The following is a 12,608-nucleotide window of genomic DNA, read 5'->3' on the forward strand; positions in this document are numbered from 1 at the left end:
ATATATATATATATATATATATATATATATTTATTTTTATTTATTTTTTTTTTTTTCCAGGAAGTCCCATTAAGATAAAAAAAAATCTCTTTTACAAGAGAGGCCTGAGACATACAATATATAGATTTTATAATTTATTTATTTAACTTTTCTAAAAAAAATATATGTATATAAAATAAATAATTATCGAGAAATATTTTTGGCTGCCACAACGCCCAGCTTTGTTGATTCTTCCAGAATATGCGTGAACTGTGTCGGAAGGAAATGTTTGGGAATCAAACTGGTCTCCCAGGCTTCGAGCACGTTCTTGTTGATATGCGCTGCGGTTACAGTCGCCGCGGGATGGTGCAGATCCGAGGCCGCCACATTTATAACAAATGATAAATATCCCCGATCACTACTCGTGTCAACACTGTTCAATCCAGTTTGCTATGAGAATGTTGATTGAAAACGCCTCCATTCCAACGCAGGTTTCACCCAATCGCCGACTTACCTTCTGTCTTCCTTTGTCCTCGACAGGAAACCGTCCCGCATCACTGCTCCGGCGGTTGCCATGGCAACTGCACAACATCCCGGGGCGGCCTTCCGTGGAGGGGTGGGCGCTACAGCGGTGACCACGGTAACCGGACAAGCCCCAGCAGCTATCTTGAAGCTGTTAAACGGCTGTCCGCCGTGGTCGACTCCCAGGTAGCCATGTTGCCATTAAAGGTAACCATGGAAACCGTTGGAGACCGCGTGGCTCAAAGGACGCCTGGGCGTCGAGATTGGAACCCATCACATTCATGTCACGGAACGGAGCTCTTGGTACAGTCGATTAAAGCTCAGCTGTTTAAGCGGCTGCAGGGGGAACATTTATTGAAATACAGTTGACAACAATGATATCTTTTATATATATCTTTTATAGCTACGAAAATAACTTGTCCCTCCCTCCATCATTGTTTAGTCGGCTTCGTAACGCAGATCGTCGATAAAGTTGAAGTGCCACGTTTTGTTTTGAAAGGCTCGTCCGGAGCAGCAAGGGAGGGAGGAATGGAGGGAAGGATGTGATGCATCCGAGGCTCCTTCCTCCTCCCGCCCTACTTTTCGTCGCCCGCCCGGGGAGAGGTGGATTCCGACTGGTCGCCGTCATCCTCCCAGGCGGAGGGAGCGAAGCCGGCCGGGGCGGAGATGGAATGCGGGGCCGGGGTGTGGCCCAACCCCTGGTACCGCCCCCTCGCCAACGGGGAGGCGGGCACCGAGGCCGTGGCCGCGGCGACGGGGTCCGGGGAGCTGGCGGCGAGGAGGCCGGTGTGCTCCGTGTGCTCGGGCCGCGCCGGCGTGCCAAAGTAAATCTTGTTGGGGCGGCCGAGCACCGTGCGCCCTGGGGGGGGGGGGGGGGGGGGAGAGAGAGAGAGAGAGAGAGAGAGAGAGAGAGAGAGAGAGAGAGAGAGAGAGAGAGAGAGAGAGGGAGAGGGAGAGGGAGAGGGGGAGAGAGAGTTTACACAGTGTGTTTACACAGGTAGTGGTTTACACCCGAATGACACTTCGGCTGGCAAAGCCAACACCGACGTAATAAGCCGCTAAACCTCAAGGGGCCAGCAGAGTCCAACGTGGCGTGAGTGAGTTTAGAATTGCCGAGTCGTCGCTTCCGACATTCTCGAAAAAAAAGAAAAAAAAGTTCAGACCGGCGTTGACCGCTTCATTTTGAAGTTGTTCCTCAACCGGTATTTGCATTGAGTGCAAAAAAAAAATTAAAAATAAATAAGCAAAAAAGTTGGACGACACACGGGACGTTTGGGCAAAAGATAGCGGCGAGCAAAGTCACCAACCGCTGCGCCCTCCATGTTTTGCCCACACACGTCTCGCTCGGACCAGCGGCCCCGGGGGGGCGGAGGGGACTCACCCACGTGGCTGACCTGCTCCGTGATGTCGGCTCTGATGTCGGAGAAGTCCCACATCGCCAGGAAGCTGTCGAAGCAGGAGCCCTCCTCCGCCTCCTGCACGGGGGGAGCGGGAGGAATGAGTCACGCGCGGGTGGGAAGGGGGACGGCGGCTACGTGAGGGTGAGGGAGGGGCGGACAGACGCATGGATGGGTGGTGGTGGGGGGGGACAACCTGGACATAGGGCTTGTAGGTGAATGTGTAGTGGTGAGCAATGGCCGCCAGGAACATCTCGATGCAGATGATGAAATCCTACGGAGCAAGAAAGAAAAAGGGAGTCAGGCGAGAGCGGCTGTGGCTCACGGCGGAAGTGAAAATGTGGGTCAAATCTGAGGTGTGCGTGCGTGCGTACCTGTAGTCCTGTGGCGACCTCCTCCACGCTGCTCCAGTCCCAGGTGTGTTGGTCCGAGATCACTCCAACCTTCACCAGGACGGCTATCAGCACCGCCTGCCTGCGCCGCCGCACACGTCACAAAAAGCGAGTCAAAGCACGCTTTTTCCGGCAGCCGCGAGGTGAGAGCAAACCGCGCCTTTTTTTTTTTTTCTTTTTCCAGTGACCACGGACCCCGAGACGGTGTCGACCGGGGAGAACTTGCCAGTGACATCGCCATTCCTTGGCGCGGGACCCTAAATGACCCCGATGGAGTCCCCCGCCCCCTCCCCTATTTCCTGCGGCGTCCTGAGGGAAAACTCCCGTAGCGGACACTGAATAGGCTCCCTCAGAAGCACTTTGTCCCTGTTGTGCACCTGTAGAATGTGGAGGGGCGGTCATGCAGTGGGGTGGGATGTCTTGCCTTGTTACCATAGAAACAGTAGGACCCTTACTATGCCCAGCATTTTTTGGATTATGATGTCAATGCATTTCAGCATTCCAGCCCTCCCTCCGCCCTCACCAGAAGGAGAAGAAGACGACCAGCTTGACGCAGAGGAACTTCCCCAGAGGCCTGATGGGAGAAAGCTCCTCCTTCAGAGTCTGGTAGAACAACACCAGGCAGTACAGAGAGAACTGGAGAGAGAGAGACACCAAACACAATGTGAACACGCTGAAAGTGTGTGTGTGTGTGTGTGTGTGTGTGTGTGTGTGTGTGTGTGTGTGTGTGTGTGTGTGTGTGTGTGTGTGTGTGTGTGTGTGTGTGTGTGTGTGTTTTGTTACCAGCTGTGACAGGTTGTTGACTATGACCAGGTAGGACCAGGCGTTGGTGAAGCTGAAGTTGGCTTCATCATAAACTCCACCCAACTGACAGATACTGCACTCAGACAGGCAGATGCAGTGTCCACCAATAATCACAATGTTATGCGGTGTAGCAACAATACCTACAGTGCATTATCACCATGGTTACAGTTGTATACCCACAGTGCGACATCACCGTGGTTACAGAAGGGTTCCTACAGTGCTACGTCACCATGGTTGCAGAAGGATACCTGCAGTGCTACATCACCACGGTTACAGAATGGTACCTGCAGTTCTACATCGCCATGGTTACAGAAAGGTGCCTACAGATCTATGTCCCCATAGTTACAGAAAGGAATCAACAATATGCCCCCGTGCTTACAGAATGGCACCCATAGAGCTACATCACCATGGTAACAGTCAGATACACACAATGCTATCACTATGGTTACAGAAATATACATACTTTTTGTTTTTACCTGTGCTGTCAGCAGGCTGGGTGTACAGTAATATGCCTACAGCCCCGTTGCCACGGTCACAGTGAGATACTTTAAGTGGTATCACTGGAGTTAACAATAAAGTACTTACAGCGCTATCACCGTGGTGACGGGTCTGACCACGGTGTACTGGAGAACTCCCAGTTTACACCTGAACAGAAGAACCCTGAAAGAGAAGAAGAAAAACATCATCATACGCCCGTTCTACTTAAGTCACTTCGATTTTTTTAGGCCCACTCCCAGCTCACAAACAAAACCATGAGACATCTGAACCTTTTGAGGGAGAGAACGAATTTTGCGGTGCCTTACTCTCCCATGGGCCAGGGGGGGCAGCAGCAGAGGGGCGGCAGGTGTCCCTGCTGCTGCTGGACCTCCAGCATGAGGACCAGGCTGGGGTACTGGCTGCTCAGGAAGTTCAGCAGGAAGGCCATGAAGTTGTAGATGACGTAGGCCTCGTAGCACTCCCTGCACGTGTCCACATAGATGGCGATGCTGGGGTAGCGCAGGGCCAGCCACTGTGTGTGAAGAAAAGAAGAAACAGTCTTTATTTGTCACGCAACACACCACACTACAACACATGCTTGCACACACACACACACGCACATGCTTTGATGGTGGCCGGGGAAATGGATCCTCTGCATTTGACCCATCCTGGCTTGTCCTTCCTCCGGGGGCACAGCCAGGAGCAGTGGGCAGCATACGTGGACGCGCCCGGGGACCAGGTGATAAGTGTCCATCGCTGGTCAGACGATGATGGGTGCATGTTTTTTGGTGGGGGTCCTTACTGAAGTGAGGTGGAGGAAACCCCATGTGAGCACGGGGAGAACATGCAAACTCCACACAGAAAGGCTCCTATTCGGGAGATAACCCGGAGCACGGTGCCAACAGCGCCCCAGGAATGCAATGCACTGCGCCACTGTGTGTGTGTGTGTGTGTGTGTGTGTGTGTGTGTGGGAGGAGCAGAGAGACGGTTACTGAGGGCACGGCACCACCACAAGTTCCACAAAGTCGCAATCGAGGCGACTCTGGTTCCCGACCGAGTTAAAATGGTCAAATGCAACTGACGTGTAACTTTTATGTATTTATTTATTTTAAAGGGCCACGGGGATCGAAACGTCCCAAAAAGGGGGGCGACCAGTTACGGCTTTGTTTACAGTCCCGACGACGCGGCGTGATTGGGACCGATAGGATGGTTTCTTACCACCGCCAGGTTCGCCCGGACCAATTGAATCGTTTCTCACTGCCGGGTGAGCCGGGAGGTTGGGTCCTCGCCCGGATTCAAGGACGCTCCAGGCTCAAGGGTCGAGGTTAAAAAGCGAACAAACCAGCGCGGGACCTCCTCTCCGGATTCGGCGTCCGAGGCAGAAGTCTAACCCTAACCCTAACCCTAACGCGTGGGGGTGAGGAACACAGGGAGCCAGATGTTCCGCTGAGCAGCCATATTGCTGTGAGACAGGGTGCCCGGGTGTCGTCCTCACGTCGTTCAGCGACACAAGACGCCCGAAAAAGATTGAAACGTCTCGTGGCACATTCAGTGCCGCGGTGACTCAGAACAGGATGAAACGGTGCTGGCCTTGTATCAAACCGTGTGTGGGTGTGTATGGGTGTGTATGGGTGTGTGCGTGTGTGACTCACACTGTCCAAACTGTAGATTGGCACCATCCACAGTATTCTGGTGAAGAGGCAGATTTACTTTGAATCACTATTTTTTTTTTCATTGAACACATTTCAATATGTCACACGTCTACAGAAACAAAGAACCGAAAAAAAAAATCTTGTTTCAGCCGCAGGGTTAGGGGTTAGGGTCACAGCACGCTCATTTGCATATGAAACTGAAAATAGTTCCATTACTTTCCATTCATTTTGAGCAATTAAAAAAAAATACTTGTATCGAGTATTTACAAAAGTAAATAGAAAAATAAGAAGAAAAATCATCATTATTATTATTATTATTATTATTATAAATAAAATAATCTTGAAAATAAAAATAAATAAATGACGGAGAGAAAAAGAAAATTTTGTACCCGTAAACATATTAATTCAGTGAAGTTTGCGTGTGTGTATATGGCCAGATCAACAGATGGATAGATGAATTATAGATAGATGGATGGATGGATGGATGGATGGGTAGATAGATGAATGGATACATAGATGAATGAATGAATAGATGGATGGATGGATGAATAGGTAGATGGATGAATGAATAGATAGATAGATAGTACCTGATGATAGGTTTCTGCAGATCAGGTTGTGTAAAGTGCACCATGTGCTGTAGAATCCCCCACAGTGACACTGGAATCGTCACAAACACAAAGACTCCAGCTATGAACCAAGCTTTACTGTGGGTCCCCACCTGAGAGAACACACACACACACACACACACACACACACACACACACACTGTTGATGCTGGGCTGTTTTCTCAGCCACGCACTTCATCCCTGCTGCAGCATCAGCTCCTCTTCCTCACAGGAAGCCAGCAAGGGCAATTCATTCCAAAAATTCCCAAAACATCTGAATCAAGCTTCTTTCTAGTTGTAGTTGTAGTCTAGTGGTAGTAGTGTAATAGTAGAGTAGAAGTATTGTAATAGTAGTGTAGAAGTAGTGTAATATTATAGTAGTAGTAGTAGTAGTAGTAGTAGTATAATATTAGTAGATGTAGTGTAGTAGCAGTGTAATAGTAGTGTATTAGTTCAGTATAAGTATTGTAATGGTAGCAGAAGTAGTGTAGTAGTAGTGTAGACAGGGTGTAGTAGTTTGTAGTAGTAGTAGTAGTAGTCATAGTATAACAGTAGAGTAGAAGTATTGTAATAGTATAGTAGAAGTATTGTAACAGTAGTAGAAGCATCGTAATAGTATTAGAAGTAGTGTAGTGATAGTAGTAGTAGTAGCAGAGTAGAAGCATTGTAATGGTAGTAGAAGTAGTGCACTAGGTCGTCTCCTGACCTCTGCTTTGCGGAGCTCCCACACACACAGCGGCAGCACGGCCAGCAGCAGAGCCACGTACAGCACCGCCACCAGCGGCCGGATCCACCTCCTCCAGCGGCCGCACGGCATGACGAGCTCCACCCCGCCGGGACCGCCCCCCGTCTGACCGCAAACACACCCCTCCACTCCGGGGGAGTCCAGGCTTCACTGTGGACGGGGGAGACGGAGAGTATCAAGGTTTTTTGAATATTATTCATTTTGAAAATGTCGAACGTGGCAGATATGAGGGAAAAGCGACGTATCAAGACAAATGTCAATGTCTATTATAAGTCTTAGCAGGAAGCCGCCAACACAGTACACTGACAGGAAGTGATGCAGGAATCTAACGAGCAGTTTTCAGGTACAACTTTAAGACTTGTTATCGATGAGATGTAACAATAAATATCTATGTACATGTTGCTAAGGTTTAATTTGTTACTTAAACAAATGTAAGCATTTCAAATATTTCAAAATGTAAGACTGCATTATAATTTATTATGATATGATAAATTCAAAAAACTACATTAGAACTAGTTTTAACACATTTGTTTCAAACTTAAACTTTTTTTTATCTCAAGACAAGGTGACGCAAAATATCTCTGCAAAGTCCTGTTGTGTTCTGGACTGACGGAGACCAAAATATATATAGGAACATACACAACATAAATAAACAAACACAACATGATAAATATGTCAGAGTAATATTGCGATACAGTAAGTGCTGCTAGGAATGCTTTGGATAAATGTGTTTTCTTCAGATTCAACCGGCTTTGGGTCTCGACATATTAGAAACAGGAATACCAAAATACTATATAAGTGTAATATTCTACAAAATACTATAGAAACCACTGTAAAATAAATAAAATATGTCATGCTATTCACAAAACACTATAAAATAAATACTATATAGATGCTTTGTATAAAATACAATATAAAATAAATTGTCAATTCCTTTTGCTTGTTTGGTTTGCTTTTATTGTTATTATTTGATGGCCTATTAATTTAAAGCACCTTGAGCTGCATGTTGAGTATGGTGCTGTATAAATAAAGATTATTATTATAATCATTATTATTATAATTGTTATTATATCATTGTTATTAGGGGGTCCAGCCCGTAGGATCTTTATTATTTTCCTCTGAATTTTTCAGGCTAATACTCTCTAGATAAGAACAATTACAGGGGCTACGGACATGGTTGAGGTCTCGTTAGAACCGGTACGTTGCAAACATCTCGTGGTTCAAGTTCAATTCCCATCGATCCACATACAAAGCAGAAATTAGCGAAAAAGCGACAAAATTTGAAGCAAAATAGCCCAACGTTCATGCTTCACCGACACGCCAACGTTGGAAAACGAATGGGACGAGATGGGTTTTAGAATAAGATGTTTTGTGACCTCATCATTCAATGTGCTGTAAATGTGCAGGTTGTGGTTTTAAATGTTTGTTTGCGTTGTGTGCGGTGCGCGGTGTAGACTCTATCGCTCTGTAGTGGTTAGAGATTACAAACTACGAGTGTGTGTGCATGCCATTAAAATAATGTCAGTTTGCTTCCTTCTCAAGCCTCAAATACGCCATTATTGCCCCACACGACACCAAACGTCAACTTCACAGATAGATAGATAGATAGATAGATAGATAGATAGATAGATGGATAGATAGATAGATGGATAGATGGATGGATGATAGATGGAGAGATGGGTGGATAGATGGAGAGATGGGTGGATATATAGATGGATTATAGATAGATAGATAGATAGATAGATAGATAGATAGATAGATAGATAGATAGATGGATAGATGGATGGATGATAGATGGAGAGATGGGTGGATAGATGGAGAGATGGGTGGATATATAGATGGATTATAGATAGATAGATAGATAGATAGATAGATAGATAGATAGATAGAGATAGATGGATGGATAGATAGATAGATAGATAGAGATGGATAGATAAATAAATGGATGGATGGATGGATAGATAGATAGACCTAACATGACTGGACCCTTTGTATTGCTGCCTGCAGCCATATTTATTATTGTTATTGTTATTATTAGGATTATTATTATGATGATGACAATTATGATTATTATTATTATGATTGTTATTATCATTATTATATTCATGATAATGATTATTATTATTATTATTGTTATTCATATTATTATTGTTATGATGGTGATGATTGTTATTATTGTTATTGTGATTATGATTGTTATTACGATTATTATTATTATTATTACCATGTATCAAGTACATATATCAAACACCACATTGCAAAACGGACAGTAACATCTACAGGCCTAGTGGAACATGAACGCAGCTTCCATCATGAGGCTGCAGATCATCCGGTGAGATCACGAACAGCTCCCTGAACGCAGCACCACGGTACCTGCAGAGCCCCGGTGCAGACGCCCGTTCACCGCCGGTCCCGTAACCAGGGCAAGCGACCAGGATCGACGCTCAATCGATCAGCCCCCGCCGCCCCTCCAGGGTGATCGGATCGATCAGATCAGATCGATGGGTTTTGGATCAGCTGCCCTCCAGGAGGGAAACACAAAATAAGAGTGCGACGATCCGCTGCTCGTGCTCCGTGCAGGCGCCCCGTCCATCCGGTCCATCCTCCTGCACCACACCCCTCCGGTGAACCGGCTCCTTGTGACATCAGCCCGGCAGCGTTTGTGTGTGTTTTACTTTTTGTTTTATTCCATTCATTGGGGCCAGTCATGTGAGTGGTGTATTATTGGATGAAGTGTGTTATTGAATCTGTGAGATTCAATTATATGGGTTTTAATGTGTGTGTGCGTGTATGTGTGTGTGTGGTACCGTCCATGGCCACTTGGGGTCGCTGTTCAAGTAGAAGATAAACATAAACCTTTTATTTTATTTTTTATTTTTTTATTATTTTTATTATTATTTTTTTTTTTCCAACATGCAATATGCCAGGAGGAAGCAAATACAAACTTAAAAAATTAAAACAACATATTTATATATGGATCGTATTTCATGTTTTTTTTTGTTTTATATACATATATATATTGATATATTGCCATCCAAAGCATTCATAACAGGACTCAATTCAATATTACAATAAAATATTGAGTATCTTGTGTTTATTTCAGTCTCTATCAGTCCAGAGCGCGACAGGACATTTGCAACCCCTTCTGTTGGGATTAAAAAAAAATAGAAAATAAAAATAAATGTGTATCTAGACTCACATAGACTTAAATTATGTATATTTATAATTAGTTTTTTGGGTTGTTTTTTTTACATCATTTTAAAATAATTATTTTCATTGAATAACTTGTGACTGTTGTCCTGTTAGAACGTTGGTTTGGGACTCGTGGTTCGAGCAGCTTGGCGACAGTGAGACATGAGGAAACGGAGGCGTTTGGCTTCGGAAAGCTTCCCAACAAAGTTCGCAAACCCCGAAATATCAACATTTTTTTTCAAAGACTATTGGGATCTGCGACCGGCCCAAATGACACAGTGAGCCTGGGCGTGTGTCTCTGTGTGTGTGTGTGTGTGTGTGTGTGTGTGTGTGTGTGTGTGTGTGTGTGTGTGTGTGTGTGTGTGTGTGTGCGCGCGCGCGCGCGTGTGTGTGTGTGTGTGTGTGTGTGTGTGTGTGTGTGTGTGTGTGTGTACTTGATAGGACACTGGTCTCTGGCCGACGGAAGGAGCTGCTGTGGGAACTGAGAGCGAGCGCCTGCGTCTCACGGACCCTCGGGACCGCCGACGGGCCAAAATAGTTCTTCCGATCTGGTTCGGCTCTAAACAACGGCGGCGACAAGTCGGCAGACGACGAACACGCGGCGGTCGCTGACGGTTTCCCACCGTGGGACGCTAGAATGGAAAAAGTTGAGTTTTTTCCCCTTTTTTTTTTTTTTTTACCGCAGGAGGAAGAATTTGTTGGCAACGGATGTCTGTGGTCGCATCGGCACCACGGCAGAAAGATGGCGGGGTGAGAGAGATGGAAAGAGGGTTGTCAGATGGTTGCAGGTGGTCACCACATGATGTTGAAATGTGTGTGTGTGTGTGTGTGTGTGTGCATTTGTTCTCCATCGTTCCCAAATGTAATTGTGAATGGGACACACTCACTGAAAGCGAGCTCTGGTCAGTGTTTACAAATGTTTTTTGTTTTTTTTAAGAGAACAGACGTACAGTAATTCGATATGATATAATCACTTTATTGACGCATTTCAAATTTTCAATTCTGATTGGCTCTGGCCAGATGAATTATTGTTATACATATTATTGTATGCGTTACAGAAATTACGACAGCGATTCAATGTTGTTGTCGTGAGCTACAGAACTACTCGGTGAGTCACCCGTGCAGCCCAATTTTGTTCCTTGCGTGTGAATCAATTATCTTATTATCATTATCAATCACATTGCATACCACGATGCCTGCTTGATAATTGCACATGTATTACCGGAAATAGTTGCCAAACACACATCATTATTATTTAACAGTGATTTCTTAAGTGCTCTATCAACTGGCATAGCTGTCATACGACAGAGCCCTAGTGATCTACTCCGATGCTGCCAGTAATACGTTATTTGTAATGTTGTATTAAACATAGTTCATCTTGTTGGCAATTCTGTTATTGCAATATCTCTTCCTGGAATGCTGTCATTTATTCTACCAGACTTTTTTCATATCCTGATTACGATTATTTCCTTCAATCAGTACATCTTCTCTGTCATTTTGTGTCCATGTGCAAACATTCTGGATCTTGTTTTCAAGGACCGCTGCTAAACTCACAGCTGCACACTGTTTATTTCCGGAGTCTCCAAACTGTTAATCATCCTGGTGAAATGAGCCTCTTAACACCGACACACGTCGTGAATCAACACTTACATAGAAAGAATTGTTTTTTTCCGCAGTATTTTTCTTTCATACTTCTTTTTAATTGTTTGACTGACCTCGAGGACTGGATTTTTGGACAATTTCTTCTTTATTGTCCCAGACTTTCGGCTATTCCTCGGCACCTGGAACAATAACAAAAACAAACTTTGTTTTTACTTTGCATAACAATAATAATAAATACATGTTATTTCATCAACATAAAATATAAATGTCAGTTTTAATTACTACTTTATTGTATTTTTTCTGTTCATAATCTACAATTGGAAAATTCAGTTTAATCGATGACTTGTGTATATTGTAATGCAGACAACATTTTAACATTTAAACTTTAACATTAATTTGGCATTTGAATTATTATTGAAGAACTGGTCAATACTTAACACGTTCTGCCTATTCAAGTTTTCTACGTTAAGCTGTAGGAAACTGTTTATACGTGACATTTTTTTAAAACAACCGTTTATTTTAGACTTTAAACAGAATCTTGTCCTCATAATAACTTGCCTTGTTGTGTGTAAATACATCTGGCATCTCGGTGACGTTTGGTCTCGTGTGCGTCAATGATGACGTATTCACGCAGGTTTACATATTCACAGAGTTTCACGGTAGTAGTCCAACTTAGGTAATCTTAGTGGTGACTTTTTTCTTTGGATAAAATTTTCAATAAGTCACGTTTCCATGAAATACGAAAAACGCTGTGGTATTTCTGCGAGTAATTACCAAATCACGACTTCTATTCTTGGATCCATATGCGGATCGGTTTGGCTGAAACTTGAACCACGAAATGTTGTGACGTCCCGGTTCAAACGACACCTCAACCGTGTTCGTTGCTACAGGGGTCGTCCTGTTCCGGACACTTTTCGCCCGAAAAACTCAGAATAAAATAAAAATCGGAATGATCCTGTAGGGGATCTATCCCTACAGGATGAACCCCTTATAGTAATAATAATAATAATAATAATAATATAATAATAATAATTATTATTATTATATTATTTAACAGTGATTTCTTAAGTGCTCAATAATAGAATAATAATAATAATTATTATTATTACTATTATTATTATTATTATTATTATTATATTATTATTATTATTATTATTATTATTATTATTATTATTATTTAACAGTGATTTCTTAAGTGCTCAATAATATAATAATAATAATTATTATTATTATTACTATTA

At 43.9% G+C, this 12,608-nt stretch overlaps 1 protein-coding gene across 1 annotated transcript; it reads right to left on the bottom strand.

Moving 5' to 3' along the window:
• Positions 1-1,076: 1,076 nt before the first annotated feature.
• LOC307247407 (transmembrane protein 184C-like) lies at positions 1,077-6,645 on the bottom strand (the record flags this gene model as incomplete). Its single annotated transcript, XM_080023560.1, has 11 exons — positions 1,077-1,360; positions 1,883-1,976; positions 2,095-2,172; positions 2,273-2,372; positions 2,814-2,926; positions 3,074-3,167; positions 3,680-3,754; positions 3,898-4,103; positions 5,224-5,260; positions 5,811-5,941; positions 6,535-6,645. 11 exons carry the CDS (start codon positions 6,643-6,645, stop codon positions 1,077-1,079), a joined length of 1,323 nt encoding a protein of 440 aa, XP_079879686.1.
• Positions 6,646-12,608: the final 5,963 nt, after the last annotated feature.

Source organism: Zeus faber, assembly GCF_960531495.2.
Source record: "Zeus faber genome assembly, chromosome: 22".
In the NCBI taxonomy this organism is placed as follows: Eukaryota; Metazoa; Chordata; class Actinopteri; order Zeiformes; family Zeidae; genus Zeus; species Zeus faber.